This window comes from Diabrotica virgifera, chromosome 7 (genome assembly GCF_917563875.1).
Source record: "Diabrotica virgifera virgifera chromosome 7, PGI_DIABVI_V3a".
Lineage (NCBI taxonomy): Eukaryota > Metazoa > Arthropoda > Insecta > Coleoptera > Chrysomelidae > Diabrotica > Diabrotica virgifera.
Genome location: NC_065449.1, coordinates 90,581,348 through 90,606,922, shown reverse-complemented (window position 1 = coordinate 90,606,922; position 25,575 = coordinate 90,581,348). Strand labels below are relative to the sequence as shown.

Genomic DNA, 25,575 nt, shown 5'->3' with positions numbered 1-25,575 from the left:
TAGGTATTACATCAAAGTTGTTCTGAAACTGTTTTCTTGTGTCATGTCTTACAGAGTGGTGGATGTATATTAGAGGATGTGATTTCCATTTGGTCTCGCGGATCAGAAACACTGAATAAATTTCTGATGAACATCTACAGTCAGAAAGAAACAATCAAATTTACCATTGATTCAAAGATGACAATACCATATATTGATAGGAAATAAGTACAACGTAATAACAACATTCATAATAGCCAATGTACTGAGATATGCTGTTCAAAATCAACTCTAACGACACACAAGAGAGATCATACTACTGCAACTGCATCTATAAAATAAGCTATGAATGCAACGATTTATATGTAGAAGCAATCGTAAGACAACTAAGTGTCAAGATAAACGAGCATGAATCATACATACATCTAAAACAGAAACTTTGACAAGTCGCATATAATATATGAAAATATTGCTGTAACATAGATTCACCTGATTGGCAACTAAAATCGAGAAAATAGGGTAACTTGATCGTCAATGCTGAAGTCGACTTTTATAGTTGTGACTGCATAGCTTCACTGAGGAGGCATGAGGATGCTGAAATAACTATATGGAGATGGTGGTCCAACTCTGGATCGAATGTAAACAAAAACTGCCTTTATCTTTTCGACTTTTATTGTTTTACCAACGAAAACCAAAATCCGTTTCCTGCAGTGATTTACGAACCGTCAGCTTAATGAGTCATATATTTTAAAATTATTTCTAAAAATTATAAATCAAAGGATATATTATAATCTGTTACATGTCAAGTTGATTATCCAGTTCGAGTTGACTATTCCTAGTTTAAGTCAACTCAAAGGGCTAGTTTTAGTAAAAGTTTATTTTAAATATAAAATGAAGATTTTTATTCAACATTTCCTAGTAAACGTGGACTCCAACTAAGAAAACTGTACTCTGCCCAAAGCCATTTAGTAAGAGTAGTTGATTTTTAGGATGAGTAGATTTGTATCTAAAGTGTAAACCCAACTTAGCTGGAAGACGATGGTACGAGTCCAATTAATTTATCTGTGGCGATGAGCAAAAATTAAATAGTTAAATAAATAATATTTTAAATAAAGTTTCTATTATTTGTTGCTACATTTTTCTTCTTGTAGAAACATGCGTTGGACATGCACTTTGTCTATGGAGATGTGTGCGTCATTCCGAACTGAGAACAGATCGCTGTCATGTATATAACACCTAATCAATCCCTTTTCAGATTTCAGTCACAGCGTGGATTAATTTAGGAACACTATGAATTCAATAATATCGTATCTGTTTATAAATCTTTGATCATTACTATCTTTTTTAGATTCAGCCTTCAGATTTCTTACTTTTAGAATGTATTCTTCATAATTATCTTTTGATAGTGTCAAATTGTTTACTTTTGTCCTGAAACGCTCATCACTTAGCTTCTCATGAAAAAATCCACATGGGTGTGCGACATTTTAAAAACCATCAACAGGAATATAACTTATTAAAACTATTTTAAACATCTAAAATTAAAAAAGAAATAAAAACTTAATATATCTAAGCTTTCAAATATTTTAAAACTCTCAGGAAGCAGAACCATCAAGAATACAAACAACAGATCCATGAAATAAAATATCAAAAAAGCACGTGTGAATCTACATTTACTGAATTTAGATCCAGGAATAGTCAATTCAAACTAGTAAGAGCTGATTCTCTTTTTTTTTTCGGGGATCTACTTTCACTAATAAGAGTTAGGAAGAATGTACTTCAACTAGTAAAAGTTAAATTTAATTTTTCAAATCAACTCGTACTGCTTGTTTTAGTTTGAGTTGACTTGAACTAGGAATAGTCAACTCTAAGAATCAACTTGAACTCTACCATATACATTAGGCCGGGCCGAAAAAACTTTTTTTTAATTTTTCTACATGGCTAGTTGCCAAAAGTTGGGATTAGTATTTATATAATCCTATACCAAATTTGGGCCGGTTTAAAAAATATTTTACCGGGCCCTTAAAAAAAAATTTTTTTTTTGTCGAAATTTTATTTTTTAATTCTTGTACAAGACTAGTTGCTAAAAGTTGGAACTAGTATTTATATAATCCTATACCAAATTTGGGACGATTTAGAAAGTAATTAACAGGGCTCCCCGGCTTTCAAAAAATTTTTATTTTGTTAAAAAAATGTTTTTTGCTATTAAAAAAGCTTCCGTTGTCATATGCTATTATTAAGCAAAATAAAGATAATACAGTAGACAGGAAAAAATACTTAAGCTTTTAATTGCCGTTTAAGAAGATCTAAACTAAATCTTCAAATATAATAGAGTGCTGGTCATCAACAAAAATAAAATTCGGAGAGGAGTTAAGGGAAACAGACGGCAAACCCAGCATGGGAATAAAAATTTAAACAAGTCAATATTGAAGGGCTACACTTTGATGAAAGGAAAGATCAGACCATGGTCTTCGGAAAGGCGAGACCAATTATGAAAACGGAGGACCATATAGCTTTAATTGAAGGACCCGTAGTTTATATTTTGGGTACTCGGCTCTTAGCCAGTCTCGTGTAATAAATATTGTCGAAGAAATATTAGACTACTTACAAAGCCATAATATAGATCTAAGCAAATTAGGTGTTATGGGATGTGATTGTTCAAATGTAAATACGGACTGGAAGGTATCATACGAATTATAGAAATGCGAGTAAATAAACCATTACAGTAGAGTGTATTCCCGTTGCACGTTAATGAACTTCCCTTGCGATATTTGCTGCAAAAACTAGATGACCACACAAAAGGTCTCTATTCATATTCTGAGCAGATTGGATCCCTTCTTCCCAATTACGAAAAAATGCCTGTTATTAAATTTAACACCATAGAAGCTGCCCTGCCTCTTGTAAATGAAAATGATCTAAGTTCAGATCAATAGTATTGGTCCAAACTATCCTAACCAATAATTGGAGATGGAATATGTTCTCAAAGTTCAGAGAAAATTCCTGGGAAGATGGCACAAACACGTTGGTTCACGACAGCTAACCGCATTCTTAGAGTTTATGTAGCTACAACTGATCCTTGTGAAAGTTTAAAGATTTTAGCTGAGTTTATAATACCAGTATATTTACGTATGAGGTTTGAGATAAAAACACAGCCAAGATTGGAATATGGTGCCAGGCATCTATGGAAATTAATGCAGCCCTCGAGAGATTTTCCGAATAATGTCTCATCAATTTATCAATAAAGTTATTTAAGACAATGCTTAATTTGCGCACCCGGAAATCACTCAAATTTGTATGTTAACAGATTAACGCCAAGGTATTAGAGAGGATGCTCTCAGAAGGATTTTAAAATGTAGGAAGGCCGGTATAAAAATTGTGTTTTCATAGTTTCCCAAATCCCTAAATCAATTTCGATGCAGAAGATTACATAGATCTCATAGACTAGATGAATGGTATTCTAACAGGTCATCCTCTAATACAGCATTTGGCCGACGAAGAATAATTATTGTGGATTGTGGGACATGGTGAAACAAGTTCCAAAATTTGACAATTTTCCTTGCCATACTTAAGCGGTGGAGAGGTGTGTGAAGATAATAATTACTGATGCATCAATAAAAGTGTGTGGTGAAGAATCTAGAGATGGTTATATCCGAGCTAAACTTGATGCCAGAAAGAATTAGCCTATATTTGAAAGTAAATGTCGACGCTATGGTTCAAAGAATGAGTAAGTAAAAATGTTGAGCAAAGTATGGTGGGCGGGTGGAACTACAGTACTAGGACTACCATACACAACTTTTTTTTACTAGCCCGTTTAAAATTTCCCAAAAAATTTTTTTTGTCCTTTTTCGGCCCGGCCTAATATACATATACATAAACTGTGTGAAGACAAATCAGCCGTACACAGTTTGGCTTTCGGAATGCAGTGAATGCGAGAGATCAGACACGTAAATTGTAATATTTATGCATGCTTCATTGATTACCATAAAGCATTCGATACAGTAAAGCACGACAAGCTGATGGAGATATTAACCAATATTGGAATAAACAACTGTGATTTAAGAATTATCAGCTACCTGTACTGGAATCAAATATCGTCTACCCGGACAGAGGCAGGAGAATATACGACGATGTCAAAATCAAACGTGGGGTTCGTCAGGGACGTATGTATACTATCATCACTACTGTTTAATACCGGGTGTCCACTTATATTTTCCCCCATTTTAACTGCCTATAACTTCTAAGCGGCTCAAGATAGAAATATACGGTTTTCGTTGAAATGATTTATTTTAATAAAGGTTTTGTCTGAATGGATTGAATTTTTTATATCGCTTTCAAATACGAAAACAAAAATGGCGGATTTTTGAAAAAAACGTTGTCGACATTTTTTTTAAGGGAACACCCAGTATATTTTTTGTAAATTGAAACAAAGGTCATTTACCTATCCAGCGATATAAAGTTTTTCAAAATCGGTTGTCAAATCACTGAGTAATTAATTTTTAAAATGAGAGGTGCAACATGGATATCACATACCTAAATAACATAATTAAGCAAATTGATATTTGCCCGATTTCACCAACGATACCTAAATAATTAAGAATTACCTAAGTGGGTTTAGGTATTTCCTAACTCTAAAACGGATTTCACCATACGATAAGAATTGCCTAAACCGCTTAAGCATTACCTTACGTTAGGATACGGATTTCGATCTCCCTAAACTTTAGGTATTACTAAGTATTACTAAGATAAGTCTTATCGTTGACAGTCGGGTTATATTTTTACAATTTTGACTAATGTACTTGTGACGTTTGTCAATAATTTGCTTCTTACCTTAATTTTTCCGTTATTCTGTAATATTAGGTATATTATTAGTTGTAATTTTGTATTTTCTTTTATATTATTAATATAATATGTGTTGGAAAATATAGTAAATCCTTTGGAGTTTTTTACAGGTCTGTTGACAAAATTATGTAGTCTACCTACTACCTAACAAACTAGTGTTGTGTTTCAAAAACCCATTCATGATATAACTAAAAGTGTGTCATTAAAAAATTAATAATAAAAAACAATTTTCAGCATATTATATATTTTAAAATTATTTCAATAATGGCAATTCAACTAACTTCAATTTTTCGTCATATATGTGAAATTTACAACTCTTTTCTTTTCCTCCATTTCACTGTACATATACAAATAACATACAAGACTATATATTTATTATATACAAACTTAATGCACAAATAACTAACTACTAAATAAAATAACTATAACAGTACAAAACTGAATAAAACCAAATTGGCAAACAAACAATAATGACAAATAATCGAAAAAGTAAGAAAATGTCACTTATTCTTCTTTTTATTTATCAAAAATAGTTCAAACGTACCCTAGGTGATACCTAGGAAAGCATTTCCTAGATCAGCAGTTTTTTTAGTTGTGAAATGCGATTGTTCCTAAGTATTGACTTAAGAAGTTCCTATCGATAAGAATTACTTAATAAGGCAACTGTTTAGGTATCGTTGGTGAAATCGGGCAATTATGTTATGTAATTTCCACATTGCATCTCTCATTTTAAAAATTAATTTCTCAGTTATTTGACAACATATTTTAAAATTTTTTATATCGCTGGATAGGTAAATGACTGTTTTTTTTTAAGTTTTTAGGTAAATGATCATTTTATATATCGCTTTTAAATAAAAAATGGCGGGGTTTTGAAAAAAACGTTGTTGAATTTTTTTACTAAAACACCCAGTATGTTTTTTTGTAACTTGAAAAAATGGTCATTTACCTATCCAGCGACATAAAAAATTTTAAAGTCGGTTGTCAAATAAGTGAGCAATTAATTTTTAAAATGAGAGATGCAATGTGGAAATCACATAACATAATATCAATTTGCTTAGTTATGTTATTTAGGTATGTGATATCCACGTTGCACCTCTCATTTTAAAAATTAATTACTCAGTGATTTGACAACTAATTTTGAAAAGCTTTATATCTCTGGATAGGTAAATGACCTTTCTTTCAATTTACAAAAAAATATACTGGGCGTTGCATTAAAAAAAAGTCAACAAGGTTTTTTTCAAAAATCCGCAATTTTTGTTTTCGTATTTGAAAGCGATATAAAAAATTCAATCCATTCAGACAAAACTTTTATTAAAATAACTCATTTCAGCGAAAACCGTATATTTCTATGTTGAGCCGTTTAGAAGTTATAGGTAGTTAAAATGGGGGAAAATATAAGTGGTATTGTACTCAGAAAATCCATAAGGAGAAAATTTCCTGTAGCTGGCTGTATACCATTAATTACAAAAATTGAAGAAAAAGATCTTCTGTGTAAGAGGTACATTTATTTGAAAACCCCAATAAAGGGCTACAATTAAAAACAGAACGTTTTCGCTCTAAATAGAGCATCATCAGTGTTCTAAGCTTGTAGAGCTTGCTTAGAACACTGATGATGCTCTCTTAAGAGCAGAAACGTTCTGTTTTTTAATGTAGCCCTTTATTGGGGTTTTAAAACAAATATACCTTTTACACAGAAGATTTTTTTCTTCAATTTTTAAACTCAGAAAATATTTCAAGAAGCAGTAGATGATGTTGAAGCTGGAATTCGAATTAAATGAAAATGTAGCAATAACATAGGATACGCTAAAGACACGGTGGTATTCGTTGACAATTATGAGGCCGTCCGGGAAATAATGAACAGAATCACAGGAAACGGTCGGAGATACGGACTTTCACGAAACACTAAGAAAATAAAATGTATGATGATCTCTAAGAAGGAACAGCAATTTGGACGAATCAGTGTGAACGATTAACAAATAGAAAGGGTAAAAACCTACATTTACCTTGGTACGAACGTTAATGAAAATTGGCACCATTCAATAGAAACCAAACGTAGAAGAAAGAAAGCAAGATTTGCATTTCAAAAAATGGCTAAGTTATTCAAATCAATACCCATAAAAATCTGGTTACTAGGATGTTATATCTTTCCTATACTGTTGTAAGGAGTTGAGTCGTGTACTCTCACGGACGTCACCTGCAAGAAAATTGGGTCTTTTAAAATGTGGCTTTATCGTCGAATCCTAACGATATCTTACACCGACCACGTTACTAATCAGGGTGTTTTGTTATCAGAATGCAAAAAGAAAAATGGCTTTTAACCACAATAAAAACAGCCAAAATCGAATACGTCGGTCACATCATGAGGAAGAACGAAAGATGTGGACTGCTACAACTAATCTTGCACGAAAAAGTAAAAGGAAAACGATAACCAGGAAGGCGAAGGATTTACTGACTGAAAAATTTACGTACGTGGTTTAACACAAAACAAAAACCACAAATATTTTTAGAGCAGCAGTGTGCAAATTACAGATTACCATGATGATCGCCAACATCAGAAACGGCTAGGAAATACAAGGAAAAAAAGATCTTTACTGTTTTGTAAATTGTTCTACATATACCTATATGATTCAGTTAATTTGTACTCTAAGAGCTCCCAAGTGGGAAAGTTTTGGGGTAGTTCTGATTTCTTTCATTATATATGGATTTTGGGCTACTGAATCCGATTATGAGGTTTGCGGACAAAATTTCTTACCGGAACATTGAAAAAATCGCGAAAAAATCGAAAAATTTCAGCCTTTTTCCGCTTTTTTGCTCAAATCTCGAAAACTATTAACTTTTAGTAAATGGTATGTTAACAGAAATTAAAGTACTTAAAATTATCTACAAATATCACTATTTATTTTTTTCCCAGACGAACTGTTCGGTCTAAAGTGCAAGTTGAAAATGTTGAAAATTGTCAATTTTTAACGGTCTCGGCAAAACCCACTTTTTACATTCCAAAACTTTATTTTTTATTAGAATGCTGTCGTTTGATAAACTTCTCCTAGTTTTCTGTACAAATAATAAATAATAAAAGTTCATTATATGAATATGGAATGTCTCTTCTCACAGCTTTCATGAATCCATTCCATCCTAAAATACCGAGAATGTCTCTGCTTTTCTCTTAGAGCCACAGAAGATCAGGCACAGATGAAGTCACTTCAGTTGGTGTGAACATTCCCTTCGGATCTTGATTTCTGATAGACCTTGAGGTTTTGTCCTTTCAAAATGTATTAGTTGAACAGCTCTCTGACTTCCTTAAACCTCAGGTGCGGGTTTAGTTTTTAGCCGAGGAATGGATTGGTTAGGAGCTATTGCATGTTTTGGTGCAATACAAGAAATGCCACCCATGACGTAAAAAGTGTGGTGTCCGTCGATTGTATGTACGTTAACCCTTTCTGTCCCAACGCTGCATATATATGTTTTTGAAAAAGTGGATCTGTATTCCCAGCCGCCATATATATACGTTCAAAGTGTTATGGTCTCAATTTACCAAAGCCGAAAATATGCGTTGCTTATAAAATTTTAGACTCATTGGTGTCCCAATGCCGTAGAAATATGTCCGACAATGTTAGATTATTGTTCCCAAAGCCTCAAAATGTTGGCACCTAAGACAGGTCATGCGGAGCCACTGCCGTATATATTTGTTCACATATTTTAGATATTTGCTATATTTTAGCACTGGTGGCAACGCTTATAGGTAGCTGCTAGAAGGTGAAGCGTTTGTAGCCACAGAAAAGACCAGAAAAAAAAAAGAAGCGAATCGAGATACAGGTGTGCAAGATGCGGAGTCGGCCTTTGCGTAGTGTCATGTTTTGAGGAGTACCACACAAAAAAAAACTTTTAATGCTAATTTACATTACATTATTTTTTTTAAGTTAGTTACATTTTTTCAAGTTGATTTTGCTCTCTGATGAGTATTTTGAAAGGAAAACCTTTAAGTTGGTTAAAAAACTCATTAAAAACATATTTTGGTCATTTATTTGTTTATTTCTATGCGACGTATATATAAGGCAATGGGACTCTAAGCATGAAAAAACTTTTGGGATTGAGTGACCAACATGCAAATTAAGGCCTGGCATAGAAAGGGTTAAAATCAGCGTTTTCGTACACCTGTTGTGTAAAGCACGGCTGGTCAATTTTCTGCGGATCGTCTGCGATTGCTGACACTTCCAGATAAGCAACGCGCTTGCTCAAAGTCTTGTAGCGGTAGTAAAGCCCAGATAGTTGGTCTCACCATTCCTTGCAGGGTTCGATGTTTTCTCTACAAAAAGTACGGCTCAAGAAAATAGGTAGATGTAGTTTCCTCTTTGGGGTTTTGTTCATTCCATACAGAAGCTGTTCGCCTGGAAGTGTCAGCATTCGCAGGCGATCCGCAGAAAATTGACCTGCCATGCTTTGCACAGCAGGTGTACGATAAAACTGATTTTAACGTACATACAATCGACGAATACCACACTTTTCACGTCATATGTGGCGTTTCTTGTATTGCACCAAAACATGCAGTAGCTCCTAAGCAATTCATTCCTCTGATAAAAAAGAAACCCGCGCCTGAGGTTTATGGAAATCAGAGAGCTATTCAACTAATTCATTTTAAAAGGACAAAACTTCAAAGTTTATCAGATAGTAAGATAACAGATCCGAAGGAAATGTTCACACCAATTGAAACTGTGACTCCATCTGTGCCTGATCTTATGTGGCTCTAAGGGAAAAGCAGAGACATTCCCAGCGTCGTAGGACTGAATGGACTCATGGAAGCTATCACAAGAGACATACCATACCTATGAACTAACATTTATTATATGTACAGAAAACTAGGAGAAATTTATCAAATGACAGCACTCTAATAAAAAATAAAGTTTTGAAATGTAAAAAGTGGGTTTTGCCGAGACCGTTAAAAATTGGCAATTTTCAACTTGTACTTTAGACGGAACGGTTTGCCTGAAAAAAAAAAGTAGATAGTGATATTTGTAGATAATTTTAAGTACTTTAATTTCTGTTAACATACCATTTACTAAAAGTTAATAGTTTTCGAAATTTGTCCGGTTTCGATTTTTAACAAAATCATCAACAGTGTTAAGAACAGGTTAATTGCAAGCTGAGCCACCAAAGAAATAACACCAAAAACCCTTTGAATGGTGTATAATATTATATTATTATGATCTAGTCTATGTGGTGAGACCACTCCCATCTGAAAAAATTTCTGATTCGGTTTCTTTGCGGATTCCTATTCAAAAATGTTCCCTTTAAACAAATGTGAAGGGTGCCGGGCGGAATTTTTGGGCAGAAATTGTTTAAACAAATTTTTTAAACAAATACAAAAGATCACCTTTTTTGCTCTAAAACATATTTTTTTAGGTTTTTGGGTCATTCTAAACAAGAAAGTTATTTTGTGATTTTTCTCACAAATTGATATTTTTCGAGTTATAGGAATTATAAAAAATGCGAAAATACGCATTTTCTAGGCAACTCATATTAGACCAGTAATGATCTGTGGAAAAACGTCTATTTTTCGATGTGAAAGGTGGCATTCGGATTTTTGCAGATAAAGTTAGGTGACACCTTCAGTAATAATAATTGACTAATGCTCCTTCTCAAATATGCCCGGAACATTAATAAAAAAATTAAAATATTTAAAAATTTCGAAAAACGTCGATTTTTTTCTGCTTTCTTTGCTTATAACTTTAAAATGATTCGTTTTGGAACAAAGTCGTACAGAAATAAAATAAAGATAATTGAATTTTGCATGATATACGACTGGTCAAAAATGTCTTAACGTATTACCTTTTCTGCAATATAGCAATAAATACAAAATAAAAGGGCAAAATACGCCTGTTTTTATTCAATATTTTTAACCACTTTGGTGGCACTTAGAACCTTAGTAATTTACTTAGGAAATTCTTTGTAACATACTTAAACCATGTACTGAATTTCATTAAAATCGACCTAATATATTTTGCATAATAAATTTGCAATCTAAATGTTTTTAAAAAAGTTCAAATTTTTTAAAATCTTTCTCAACAAAAAGTAGACCATTTAGAAGTTGTCTAATTTTTTTACATATAACTAATCTACTACTACTCTACCTATCTAATACACTTTACAGAAATAAAATCGGATTATTTAAGGGGCCTCGGCAATGTTTTAAACTTATAAACAATTTTTTGGCTTATAAACAAATAGCTTTGTTTAATAATAAAAAAATTAATTTTTAGCAATGCAAATAATTAAAACCGGTATAATTTGACTTAAACTTTCAAAGGCTGTCAGCAGAATTTCTATTTTATTTTTTAATCAAAGTTATTCGCGTTCAAAAATTGCAATTTTTCGAATTTTTGAAAGTTCCACTGCGTTTATCTCGAAAAGTATGCATCCTACGAAAAAACTTGTAAAAACATTGTTTGCTTAGAATTACCCAAGAAATACAAAAAATGTTTTATTTTGCGAAAAATCGATGTTATGTAATTCCTCAAGTTCTTTGTTTATAAGTCTTATCGACATCCGGATCAACTGTTACCCAAAAAAATCGTGTTCTACGGGTCAAGAAATACATAAAAATCTTGGGTAAGTCCATCTAAATAAAGGAGCCCGTAGCACCCCCTCCTGGCCACAGGACTAATTTGTTTATAAGCCAAAAAATTGTTTATAAATTTAAAACATTGCTGAGGCTGCTTAAACAATCCGATTTTAATTCTGTAAAGTGCATTAGATAGGTGGAGTGCTCCTTTATATGTAAAAAAATTGACAAATCTTTGTATGTTCTAGTTTTTGTTGTGCAAGATTTTAAAAATTTTAATTTTTTAAAAAAAGTTTAGATTGCAAAATTATTATTCAAAATCTAGTAAGTCAATTTTAATGAAATTTGGTGTACGGTTTTAGCACATTACAAAAATTTTCTAAGCGAATTAGGAACGATCCAAGTGTAACCTAAGTGATGGAAAATCATTGAAAAAGGACAGGCTTGTTTTGCCCCCTTATTTTATATTTATTGCTATTTTGCAGCAAGGGTGATAAATTAAGACAATTTTAACCAATCGCATCTGATAGAAAATTTAATTATCTTTCTTTTATTCCTATACGACTTTGTTCCAAAATGAATCGTTTTAAAGTTATAAGCAAAAAAATTAGAAAAAAAAAACGAAATTTTTTGAAATTTTTTAATATTTTATTTTTTTATTAATGTTCCGGGCATATTTGAGAAGGAGCATAAATCAATTATTATTAACGAAGTTATCACCTAACTTTATCCGCAAAAATCTGAATGCGACACCTCTCACATCCACCTAAAAACAGATCCTTACTAGTCTATATTCAAAATCGTATTTTTGAGGTTGCCAAGTACTTTTATTATAGCTTAAACAGTCATTTTCAAGATGCTGAAGAGTGATCGGGTCTAACTTTAATTTACACCGTTGTTAGTTAATTGTTGAATATACGTCTCCATCCGATTTTTTTGCCGGTGCGGCGCGCTCTATTTCAACAATCTCCTATTTTCCTCTGATAAATATTTTTTTGAGATTCTTTTGTACAATCTAAATAAAATAGATTTTATGTCATTTTTCCCAAAAGTTTATAGTCTTAAGTTATAAGCAATTTAAAATACGAAAAAAGCGAAAATACACATTTTCGCGATTACACGACTTTATACGACTACATTGTAAATTATGATTCGGGAGTGATCCTAGTAGCCTTTAGCGTGTCTTGGTTTGTTTATTTCTACTGCATCTTGATTGTAAATTTAGTATGGAGTCCCATGATTTTATGTGATATGATTTTTCTATACGTTTTGTTAAATTATTACATTATTTAATCTTCCGTGACTAACGAAACATTTAAAACATAAAAAACTGACCAGTACAGAAGTTACTTAACTTCTAAAAACAAAAACAATATTACCTACATGCTAGATCAATGGGTATGAATATGATGTTTGAGTTTTAAGGTTGACGTCATTAAAGTATATAAATGTCATTTATTGTAAAATTTAGTACGAATTAACTGTTTTAATTCATATTTTGCTATGGGCCATTCCACGAACATACGCCTGTTTTGGATTACTTCGACAACGAATATTTTACTGTGCAATATAAGAAGTACGAAAGTAAATGGCGCTAATAATTATTCCAATAAACAACAATCTAATTTGCAATTTACTTTCGTTCTTCTTATTTTACACAGTAAAATATTCGTTGTCGAAATAATCCAAAACAGGCATTTATGTTCGTGGAATAGGGTATAATATGTATTGCATTCATTTAAAATTATAGTCTACACCCACCTTCAAACTGTTGCCGATCCCGTACATCTGTCTGTACAAATATTGCCTTATTGGGACCAAATTCCTTTTCAAGCTCTTCCAAAGCTTTTGCACCAGCAGATGGATCTACATCAGCCAAAGTGACACCCTAAAAAATAATAAGAAATAGCTATTTGTATAACAAGGGAGGAAAGTGCTACTTTTCCTCCCGAGAATGAAGTTTACTAGGGCAGTAATCATTCAAGGGAGGAAAAGGCACTTTACTCCCATGTTATACATATGGTTTTTCCACCTTCCTCAAATAACAAGTCATTTTTTCATTTTTACTTAATTTATTTATATAACTAACCAACAAAATTTATTACAACTAAAACTAACAAGTACGTACAATATAACTGTCAACTGTCAAATATAAGTCAAATTAATAATGTAAACATTGTTAAATCAAAATAACAATTTACTGTTCTTTACCATTCTGCAAAATACAGAGTGTTTTATAAATAAACGTTAAAATGTATAGAAACTTACGTAATAGAAAATAGATATTGTACAGGGCGTCAATAAGTTACATTTCATGAATGAAATACCATGACGTCACTTTTACTTTTCCTCCCTAGGGAGGAAAAATATTTTCCTCCCTAGGGAGGAAAAGTACAACTTTGCTCCCTACAATCAGGTCCGGAAAAGTATACTTTCGGTAGAGGTAGGTGGAAAAAGTAGTTATTTTCTTAGAAAAGCTGATGAATTAGATGTAATTATTAATTATTTCAACCTTAATAAGTATTTTTTCTGTTTCAATAATATTATTTACAATTGAGATAATATACAGCAAAAAACCAGCCAAGACGTCATCTATTTTTATGGTATATTCATTAACACGGGAGCAGTAGCGCCGTTAGAAAAATATACAATTTTATCCTTTTCCGTGATAACTTGATGAAACATTTTGGAACATAACTTTCCACTCGTAAGTGCCTCGAGGAGGATTGTAGTAAAGCGTAGGTATTTTTTATTTAATTTTTTTAATTTTTGTTTTGTGGAATTTATGGCTTTGTTGACAACAAATTAGCTTTAAAATTGTTAGGAATATTTTCATATATTTATACATATTTTTAACATAACAACTAAATAATAATAATATTAAATTAATTTTTTTTTAAATTCGTATTTAAATTCGTATTGTTAGATAAAATCTAACGCGCGACTGCTTACGTGACAGAAGAGAGCGCGACTGCTCCCGCGTGAAGGGCATGGGCGCAAAATGTCGCTCCAACGTTTTTTAAAGGCGTTCATTTTTTTTCGAATCCTGAGAAAACTAATAGGTATTTTTGAAACATTTAAACACATAATGAAATATTGTATTATTACCGAGGGCCGAAAGTCCCTGAAAACTTCTATAATGTTTATTTTAATAAGTTACAGGGGTGAAAAAAAAGATAAAATTTAGTGTGATTTTTAATTTCAAATATCTCATTCAAAAGAGGCTTTTTGGTTATTCTAAGGGACTTTTGACCCTCGTTTATAATGTAATCTTTCATTATGCGTTTATGTTTCATTAGTTTTTACATACTTACATAAAAATACTTATTACATTTTGCTAATATGCCCTAAAATCTTTTGAATTGAACTTGATACACAACACGGAACATACGTAAAAAATTAACTTCAGACATTTTTAATATTCTAAAACAAAGGTGAAACAGAACTTAAAAAAATATGAACAATTTTCTGTGAAATGATCACCAAATTTAGACTCCGAAGTGCACCTTCTAAAAGTTATAAGTTGAGACCACTCCAACGATATTGGGCTAATTAAAAAGACAAACGGTGGCTTTACGGAAACTAAATATCATCAATAACATCAAAGAACAGCATAAAAATGGTAGCAAAAGATAGAATATAATGGTTAGCAACTGAGATTTAAGCACTACAAGAAGTGTTCTGTGAGGACCGGTAACTTTCCAAATATGTTACAGCAGAAAATGGTTATTATATTGCACCACCTAACCAAAATATTTAAGATGAGTTATAACTTAGATTATATTTTGTATTATACTGACCATGTACACCTCTTCACAGTTTGCTAATCAACCAGAAAATCTAGTATTTGCGGTGTGCAAGTACTTGGAGGGGATACGAGAAAAGATCGTGCGCGAATAGCGGAGAAATATTGCAACTTTGCCAATGACACTAAATAATCACTTGAAACGCAAACAGATCTATGCTATACAGGGTGTCCGCGAAAATAGTGCGTTCCTTAAAGGTATAGGTAGAAGGCACCATGTAGAGCAAAAAAGTCTTATAACATTTTTTTCTAAATGCAACCGTTTAGCTAAAAAACCAAAATACATTTTGGTATGCAAATTGAAATCTGACAACTATGTATACAAAAATCTAAACATAAACAAGCACAATTCAAAAATAGTTGCAACATTTTAACCATAAGTATTTACATTAAACCTTGTCTTCATCCTAAACAAACAAACAAATTCTTGTTTTTTAGATTTTCAAGCATGGGGTGGTACAATTATTTTGCAGGTTTTTGTGGTGTTAATAAACTAAATCACAAACAGTTCTTGTACGGTGATGCCAAATTAGTTAATTTTATGAAAATAAAATTTCGCTTATATGGCGAACAATGTAATTTTTTTTTTGGAAATGGTTAACTTTAGAAAAAAATGTTATAGGACTTTTTTGTTCTACAATATGTATTATATCCATACCTTAAGGAACGCACTATTTTTGGGGACACCCTGTATAATATTGTAGAAAGCTACTATGACGCACAGCACGGTTAACAAACTTGAAATAACAAATATTTGATGAAAATGTGTAATGGGGTGCTAGTAGCACCCCACGTGGCAGGTACCGGGTTAAAAGTGCGAAAAATGTTGCTGAGCGTAGAAACCAGGTGTTGCCTTGCCGAACTTGCACGGTCCCAATAGACGACTTGCATTAGAAATATCCTAAAAGAATGGCCAACGAAGAAGTGGTTTTATTTCTTGCATATAGGGGCATTTGATTGGATATTGGAGTCCACTAACGTTGCCGCAACAGAAAAAATATAACACCTTCCATCATTAGACGGATTTGATCGGAATACTAGGAACATACTTTCTTACCTAGGAGATCAGTCCACCACTACAAGAACAGTAAAATATTTCCTCAAGGAAGAGTTATATTACCTCTACTGTTTCCAGTAAGAGTTATTTTATACTGTTAAGAGAAATTTTTTTAACAAAGCTCAAAATGATTTCATGCCCTGAGCTATGAAGACGAGCTACTAGTTGGAGGTAATTAGTGGTTAGGTTAAAAGTAAGTGTGACAGTATTATTGCTGATCAAATGCAAGGTGCAATAACCTAGTAACTTCTTGGTATTCGAAAGGAGGATTTTCCATAAATTATAATAAAATGAGACTGTCGATTGAACAACTTACTAGAGGGACATTGAAAAACAGACAGAGACATGCCTACACAAGAATAATGTGATGAAGAAAAATAATGAATTTGATTTGTTAACTTGAGTACTGCCATTGTCAATACCTGCCTTCACAACGCCAATATTCCAACATACCGGAACAACGCTACTATGATTCTGTTACACAAAGCAGGAGATAAAGCCAATTTAGAGAATTACAAACCCATTAGCCTCTTTAGCCATTTATACAGGGTGTCCAGAAACTCTACCGACAAACGAAGACAGGAGATTCCTCAAATAATTTTAAGACAATTTAACCCAATTCACCTAGTCCGAAAATGCTTCCTAAGGGAGCTAGAGCTCTTTGAAGATGGCGTCATGTAATTAGTTTTTCTTAAATACCTCCAGAACGCTTCTATTTAGAAAAACTAAAATTGGTATGCATATTTACTTTCCAGAATTGAATCGATTCCATACATTGTGAATTTCTAGTACCCGTCATAGGCGTCCGTTTTGGGTAGGGCAACGGTTATTTTATCGCCTAACTTTTTTGTATTTAATTTCTGAGCATTTTTGACACTGAATTATTAAATTGTGAGGTATTCTAGTACTAAAAGGTACTCTTACTTTAAGTCGGTAGGACACACCGTTTTCTAGAAAAATCGAGTTGAAAATTTTTCGTTCTTTGAATTTCAAAAAATTTTTCAAAAAAACCTATTTAGAAAGACCAAAAATGGTACATTTATTTATATTCCAAATATGAATCGATTTCATAATTTTCGAATTTCTAGCACCGGTCATAGGCGTCCGTTTTGGGTATGTCAACAGTTATTTTATAGCATAACTTTTTTGTCTTTAATTTTTAAGCATTTTTGACACTAGATTATTAATTTATGAGGTATTCGAGTACTAAAAGTTACTCTTGCTTTAAGTTAGTAAAATACATCGTTTTTTTTTGAAAATTCTTTTCAATTTTTTTTCAAATTCCAAAAACGAAAAATTTTCAAATCGATTTTTCTAGAAAACGGTGTGTCCTACCGACTTAAAGTAAGAGTACCTTTTAGTGCTAGAATACCTTACAATTTAATAATCCAGTGTCAAAAATGCTTAAAAGTTAAATACAAAAAAGTTATGCGATAAAATAACCGTTGCCCTACCCAAAACGGACGCTTATGACCGGTACTAGAAATTCACAATGTATGGAATCGATTCATTTCTGGAAAGTAAATAGGCATACCAATTTTAGTATTTCTAAATAGAAGCGTTCTGGAAGTATTTAAGAAAAACTAATTACATGACGCCATCTTCAAAGAGCTCTAGCTCCCTTAGGAAGCATTTTCAGACTAGGTGAATTAGGTTAAATTGTCTTAAAATTATTTGAGGAATCTCCTGTCTTCGTTTTTCGGTAGAGTTTATGGACACCCTGTATAAGTTATTTACGCGAATAATAGTTAAGAGAATGGAAAAAAAGTTAGAGACTTATCAACCAAAAGAACAGGCAGGATTCCGAAAAAGTTACGGAACAAATGACCATCTACAAAGTATAAAAACCCTAATAGAGAAAATAATGGAATACAATAAACCTCTAGTTCTAATTTTTATCGATTTTTATGAAGCCTTTGACACGGTTGAGCTTAGCAAAATATTACAGGCGCTTAAAGAATGCAGGCTAGATTATAGGTATACAAAATTATTACACAAAATATACCTACAGGCAACAACCATTGTCAAATTATATACTAACAGTAATAGCATAAAAATAGAATGGGGGGTTAGACAAGGAGACCCAATGTCACCTAAACTTTTTAATACGGTCTTAGAACAAACATGCTTTCAAGAGTTTGGATTGGATGACAAAGGGAATAAAAGTAGATAAAGAATACCTAAACAACTTACGCTTCGCCGATGATATAGTCTTAGTAGCTGAGGATCTTGATATGGCAAGAGAGATGGTACAAGAAATCGATGTGGCTACAGAAAATGTAGGTTCAAATATAAACATCTCGAAAACAAAAATAATGACAAATTTGGTACCCAACCAGAACATCAGTATTGTTGGGAAGGAAATAGAACTCGTAGATAGATATAAATACCTGGGACATGAAATTAGGATTGGCAGGGATAACCAGACTCATGAACTGAAGATAAGAATCGGTCTTCGGTGGGCAGCATTTGGAAAACTGAGAGAAACTTTTAAAAGTGAGTTGGAGCCCATATGGAAAGGTATTTGATCCTCCCAGTCTTGACGTACGGATCAGAAACACTTACCTTAACTAAAGCCTCGGCTACCAAACTAAGAGTCACGCAGAGAAGAATGGAGCGGTCAATGTTAGGAAAAACTCTGCGAGACAAAATCAGAAACGAAGAAATCAGGAGAAGAACAAAGGTAACTGACGTCATCGAGAGGATAGCCAGGTTTAAGTGGAGATGGGCAGAACACATAGCCAGAATGATAGATGAGCGATGGACAAACAGGTTATTAGAATGGAGGCCAAGAGAAGACAAGAGAGAAGAGTCGGTCGACCGCCTACAAGATGGACTGACTACTTAATAAAGGTAAATAAAAACTGGATGAGAGCAGCGCAGGATAGATGGGGTTGGAAACGAGGGGAGGAGGCTTATATTCAGCACTGGACTTTTGAGGCTGAATGATGAACTTGAGTACTTCGTTATTATCATATTTCTACATTTATTCTCACAATATATTAGTATCTACTTAGGAGACCAGGAGAAATATTTCTCTAAGATCTAGAGCAAACTAACTAGCAATAACTAAAATAAAATGTAGTTATAATATACTAATAAAACTTTTTTACATTTTTAAAATGCAAATTTATGGAAAACCTATCTATATCCTTTATATTAGGTCAAATAAAAAATTACCTGTAAACCGTTTCGTAACAATTCTTTTGCATAGTGAAGGCCAATTCCTGAAGCTCCTCCGGTGATTAAAGCAATTTTTCCACTTATATCGAAAACCATATTGAAAAACTATTAGCTAGAACTGAAGAGACATAGAACTGTATTATTATACTGCCCAAGTTTTACCTCTGATTTTATTAAACTAAGTTTAGATACACAAACAATGAAAAAAATTTTATACGATAACCCACTTAATCTTTCCTGACCCTTGAAGTTAAACCGTACAATAGATAAAATCTATAAAATAACAACTAAAAGTCTAAGAAAAACTAGTAAATTGATTTTAAATTATGGCTTAAAAACTATAGAATTGGTGAAGTAAACTGACCGTTGATAAAAATATTGTATTGAAACCTGATATTTTTATTAGACCCGGTAAAAATAAGGATTTTCTTAGTATACTGGTATCTGACCTCTACTTTAGTTACTGTAAACCTCTAGAAAGAAAACCTACCTGTTTACTGCCTAGAGTTCGGAGCTATTTCTTAATTTTTAATAATTTAGTGCAAAAAACGCGATTTTTTTTATGGTTTGCAGTCCATTAAAAAGCTAAATCCATAGTTGACACATAATTACAAAATTTGATTTTTTAGAACATTGAAAAACTTCAAAATGCCGATTTTTGACAGTTAAAAAGTAAATTTGTTGCTTCGAAAACTACAAAATAAATGAAAATCGTTTTTTGTTAATAACTTTTATTAAAACTAACATAGAACTTCGGTGTTTCACCCAAAGTTGTTTATTGGGGCACCTCAAAAGCTCAATATTTGAATAACTATTAAACCAATCAATGGATGGATCTCAAATTTTGAGGGTTTATTACGTACCCCAATACCCAACTTTGGGTGAAACAACAAAGGTGTACGTTAGATTAAATATAAGTTATTATCAATTAACGATTTTCCGTTATTTTGCATTTTGCGAAGCAATAAATTGACCCTTTAATTTTTAAAAAACAACGTTTTGAAGTTTTTTCAATGTTCTGAAAAATGAAATTTTTCATTTGAAATGAAAAAATCGAAAAAATCGCGTTTTTGCGCTAAATTGTTATTAATTAAAAAAACGGCTCCGAACTCAAGGCAGGAAACAGGTAGGTTTTCTTCCTATTAGGTCTGCAATAACTAAACAAGCTATCATATACCTGGATAATTTAGTGTCCCTAACATGGAATATTTTTTGCTTATTTCCCTGGAAATTTCTATTGGTGAACTTCCCGCGAATCTCGCATCGCGCATCTAGAATCGCGATTACTTTGCATAGTCTGTAAACACCGTAATAGTTTTTAACACATACTACTAAAAATTTTATATATTACATACCTTTAAAACACGTTTATTTTGACGTTTCGATTTTCACTTGAGAAATCGTTCACAAAAAACATTTTTTTGTTATTTTCTAATAAAAAAATTCTTTTTATAATCTAATTTTATCTGTTATCTGCCCCGTTTAATAACGAAACTTAGTCAATAGTTAATTGAAATATCTATTTGTATGCATATTATTATGACTTTTAACGAAATATTAAAAAGTATTTCACGCAATCTACCTAAAGCAATGATGATATTTTAAAAACAAACAACAATAACAAGTATTTTTAACATCATACCAATGTAATATTATATGGCCACAGATATTCAAAAGTCACGAGTCACTACTTTACATTTGACAAACAAACTACCAACTAAAGCTAATAGAAAACCTTCATAATTGATTCGATCAGAAGAGACGTTTTGGTCCGACCGGTCTGTGACCTCACTTGATAATAAGACAAGCGATACTGAGGCTAAAGGAGGGTACAAACGACTCGTGAACTTGTCCAATACACAATTATTTCACTAATTGGCAAGTATACGAGCATTGCGACTGCGATGACAAGCAGGTCGCTCGTCGCTCACACCGCGACGTGTACAATTTACAAGTACGCGAGCGTAAACATTTGGCTTAAAAACCTTAACAAGTAAATCAGTGGTGTGATTTATTTGTTAAGATTTTTAAGCCCCTCCGGGGGTCGTTTCTAATGACACAATCCTGTTTCGCAACACCAAAAACCCTCGTGTAATCTGAAATCTGAATTAATTTAGTGCCGAAATCCCTCGACACCCCAGGTATCGTGTCCCTATACACCAGGTGCTCCGGGTGTTGGTTGGCGTATTCGTTTTTAGTAACCCCAAAAACCATTAATCTGTTTGCATCAATTTAAGGCCTAAAGCGCTCAAAACTCCAGAAGATTATGTGTCTTAGCAGTTACGCTTAGCACCAGCTTCTCCGGGGATCGGTTCTGATGGCATGTTCGTGTTCTCTTTCTCCTATGGAGCTACAGCCTAAGTCGGGTCCTAGCCACCCCCAGCATCCGCCTCCAAGTATCTCTGTCCCTGGCTGCTCTCCATCAGTTGTCCACTCTGAATATCTCTTAAGCATCTGTTCTCACTTCGTCTATCCATGCTCGTGTTCAGTGATTCCAAAAACCTCCAAGTAATCTGTTTGCATCAATTCAGTGCCGGTAACCGTCGAACCTCAGATGACGTGCTTTAGAATTGACCCTGGGCACCAGGTGGTCCGACGATCGGTTCTGTTGGCGTAGTCGTATTTAGTGACCCCAAATCCCCTTAGTAACAAGAGTTGGCCCTTTTTTTTAATGCCCTTTTGCCAGATTCCAGTAAGAGCCTAAGAATGTATCCATTGAAATCTGGCAGACAGTGGTGGAAAAAAAATCTTTTTTGACATCTAATGTCACGGAGCAAGACACCCTGGCGTCCTCTGGCTGAGTATGACACTAGGCCAGAAGACACCAGGGTAGTGCCGGATTAACCGTATTCCGGCTAAAACCTTAACCACCGCTCCAAAATAGTGGTAAAAGAAACCAAAATCCATACACCGTCCTTGGTTTAATTTCCCTTTCTGTCCTCCTGTTCTTTCTTCATAATCCCCGAGATCAGACAGTGCACCACTCTCCATTCTCTCTCTCTCCTCTTAACATCACATTTACTACATTTCTCTCATCCAGCCTGAAACCCATCCGCCTCTCGAAGTCTCCCCTCTCATTTGCCCACCTCTGACAGTTAAAGAGGTGGGCGGGAGCGTCCGGCACCCCACAAACAGCACAGTTCGCCGAAGCAGATTTACCTATCCTATTTGTGTAGGTGCCAAAGCTACCATGCCCGGTCAGAAACTGCGTCTGGAAGAAGTTCAGTTTCCTGAACTTACATTCCCACCACGGCCTCAGATCGGGAATAAGCTCCTTCTTTCACCTTGCCTTTCCGCTATCACTCGCTCCTCTATCGTTCTTTCTAGATCTTCATCATCTATATTTCCATCCATCCTCCTCGCACACACTCTCACTCGCTCTTTACACAATAAGACGATCGGTATCACCGCTCCAATAACATAAAGAGCCTCGTTTGAGGCCGTCCTATAGGCACTAGATACCCTGAGGAGCATTCGCCTTTGCGAAGTCTCTAACAGCTTGGCGTACTTCGCTGTATTCAGCAAACTGCATTACACTGAAGCAGCGTATGTCACCACCGACTGGAAAACTTTATTTAAAACTTTCTGTTGGTAGTACCTGGGCCTCCAATGTTCGGCATTAGCAGTACCAATACCTCCAGACTTCGGTTCGACTTCTTAAACCGTTTTTTGGACATGTACTCCGAATCTCAGTCCTTCTGACAGCCAGACTCCGAGGTACTTAACTGATTTAACCGGTAGAACCTCCATCCCTTCCACTATAAAGCGAAGAGATGATTTGTCGGCTCCCTTTGAGAACTACCACCTCAGATTTCTGAGGTGCTAGTTGTAAATCGTTCTCTCTGATCCACCTACTAATACGACGCAGGGCTGTGTTAGCCGCATTAACCATGTGGCTCGTCTGGCAACCAGTGGGAGATCATCGGCATAAGCTTCAAGAGTGCAACCCCTCGGCATCTGTAACCTCAGCCCCCCATCGTGCAGGACATTCCAGAGGGTGGGACCCAGTACCGAATCCTGCGGAACACCCTGCGCTAACCTGATGCTGGTATCCTTTTCCGTTATGAACCTGTCAGTTAAGTACCTGTCAACCACGTTGACCAGGTACTCACTGAAACCCAAATCTCTCAGGCTGGACATGATGTTTTCCCATGATGCCATTGAAGAGTTGGCCCTTGATGTGCTTATTTTGACACGTTTATGAACTTTTAATGCATTTTATTCACTTTAAAATCAAATTATGTATTTCCACCCATTTTTCTATTGTAGATTATTTTTCTGGCATCATTCTAAACACAATGTAAAAAGTTGCAAACCTCTAGGTGCTGTGTTTAAAAATCGATTTATTCGGGTGTTTTTAGGGCTAAATGTCCTGGTCTAGATGAAGAGACACAGTAAATGAGAATTATTTGTGCATTTTGTTTGAGCGCCTCTGCAAGTAAAGACATATAGACAAGTATGTACTTGGCAAGTGCATGAATAATCGTGATCTTTTTGACTCGGCCACACATTTTTGCCAACCACAAATGGAACACCAATGAGTGACAACGAGTGACAATAGTATATTGGGCAACAAGTGCAGAAAGGTACTAATTTCTAATAAATTACCTTTCTGCACGTGTTTCACACTATACTTTTTCTACAAGCACAATTTTTCCTAAAAATAAAAATCACAATTTCCAAACGACGATTAATATTATAATAGGTACCTATGTGATAAATTTTAAACTGTATTTAATTAATACCTACTAATCAATTTAAATTCCTTATACCTAAATAAATTGCACAGAAATCAGTTAAAAAATTAATGCACTGCCTTAATTTGTTTAAATTTAAACAATTATTACACATTATTGACATTATATTTATGCAGTCACGGATTTACACAAAACCTACTTCATTCGACGTCTCTTGCACAGATTGCTAAATCCTTATTGGTTATTTGATAATTATAAAATGTTTAATAAGAATAAAATTGTAAAATAAAACAGTTGTAACATCCATAATTTAGTTTCTATGCTATAGTTAAATATAATAATTGTCTTATAGGTTATATATTTGTCTAAAGTTTAACCACGGATGTAAACAGAATATAACGTTACTCAGAATGCGGTAGTCCACGGATGTAAACAGAATATAACGTTACTCAGAATGCGGTAGTCAACTGTGCAGAAAAGAACTTTGCGGCACAGAAACGTCACTTTGCGGCACAGAAACGTCACTTTTCTGCACACTAATGTCAAATATCTTATACTGTGAGAAAATATCAAGTTTGCTAACATAAAACCGTACAGAAAAGTGCACTTTGAATAGTGGTTGTAGAAAAATAATATTGTACTAGCAACCCACTCACACAATATGGCAAGTAACGATTATGCGGCAAGTACACGAGTCGTTTGAGTGCGGCCTTAGACGTATTAATAATTACGATTACTCCGAAGGCAATGAAATAATCTAAAAACAATTACAGAGTTTATTCAAAAAACAACACATGTCCATTTTTTGCTAATTCGACTTTATATATTATTCTCATAGAATAGTAGTTTCTTTATCTATCTCACACATTTAATAATTGTGTAAAAATCTCAGATACCTACATAGAAAATTCGGATAGTTTTAGAAAAAAAAACAGATATCCATGCAGTTTGTTGTAAAAGCGACACTTGACACTTTCTTGTCCCATCTTAGTCAACGGTGATCGTTAAGTTTGAATGATCTTATCCGTAAATTTATCAGTTGTGTGCATTCTTTGATAGTACTTAGGTGATATTTGATTCTTTTGTATGCGATATAGTTCAGTATGGTGGAAATTGGTCAACACAATACCTCTATATTTTCCAATATATTTTCTTAAGTTTGTATCTATTTTTGCTTAAGATATCAATAAAAATATGGAACCAACTTGTACAATTATTTTTATATGCATATTAGGGTGGGCCGAAAAAACTAAAATTATTTTTTTCAAGTCGTAATACCGCGGAAAAGTTGCGAATGTATGAGACTAAAAAGGGATAAGAATTTAAAAATATCGGTTTATATCTTCCATTCGCGCATGAGCCATAAAGTTTGCCGAGATTGGTAAAAAACTGATTTTTTGCAATACTTTTTAACAGATTAAATTTAGCGTGGATACGGTTGTAATAGCTCATTTTCTTATTC

At 33.6% G+C, this 25,575-nt stretch overlaps 2 protein-coding genes across 10 annotated transcripts in view; one reads left to right on the top strand and one right to left on the bottom strand.

The window, feature by feature from the left end:
* LOC114329511 (15-hydroxyprostaglandin dehydrogenase [NAD(+)]) overlaps positions 1-21,224 on the bottom strand; it is a 31,281-nt gene extending 10,057 nt beyond the window's left edge. The window contains exons 1-3 of the mRNA XM_028278646.2: positions 21,059-21,224; positions 19,414-19,534; positions 13,133-13,259 (exon numbers count right to left, since the gene is read on the bottom strand). Coding sequence (XP_028134447.1) covers positions 13,133-13,259; positions 19,414-19,512 — 226 coding nt within the window. The 5' untranslated portion in view covers positions 19,513-19,534; positions 21,059-21,224. The remainder of the gene's footprint in view (positions 1-13,132; positions 13,260-19,413; positions 19,535-21,058) is intronic.
* Positions 1-25,575, top strand: part of LOC114329508 (protein yellow) — a 371,690-nt gene that overhangs the window by 278,529 nt on the left and 67,586 nt on the right. The gene's annotated exons all lie outside the window — the stretch shown is intronic.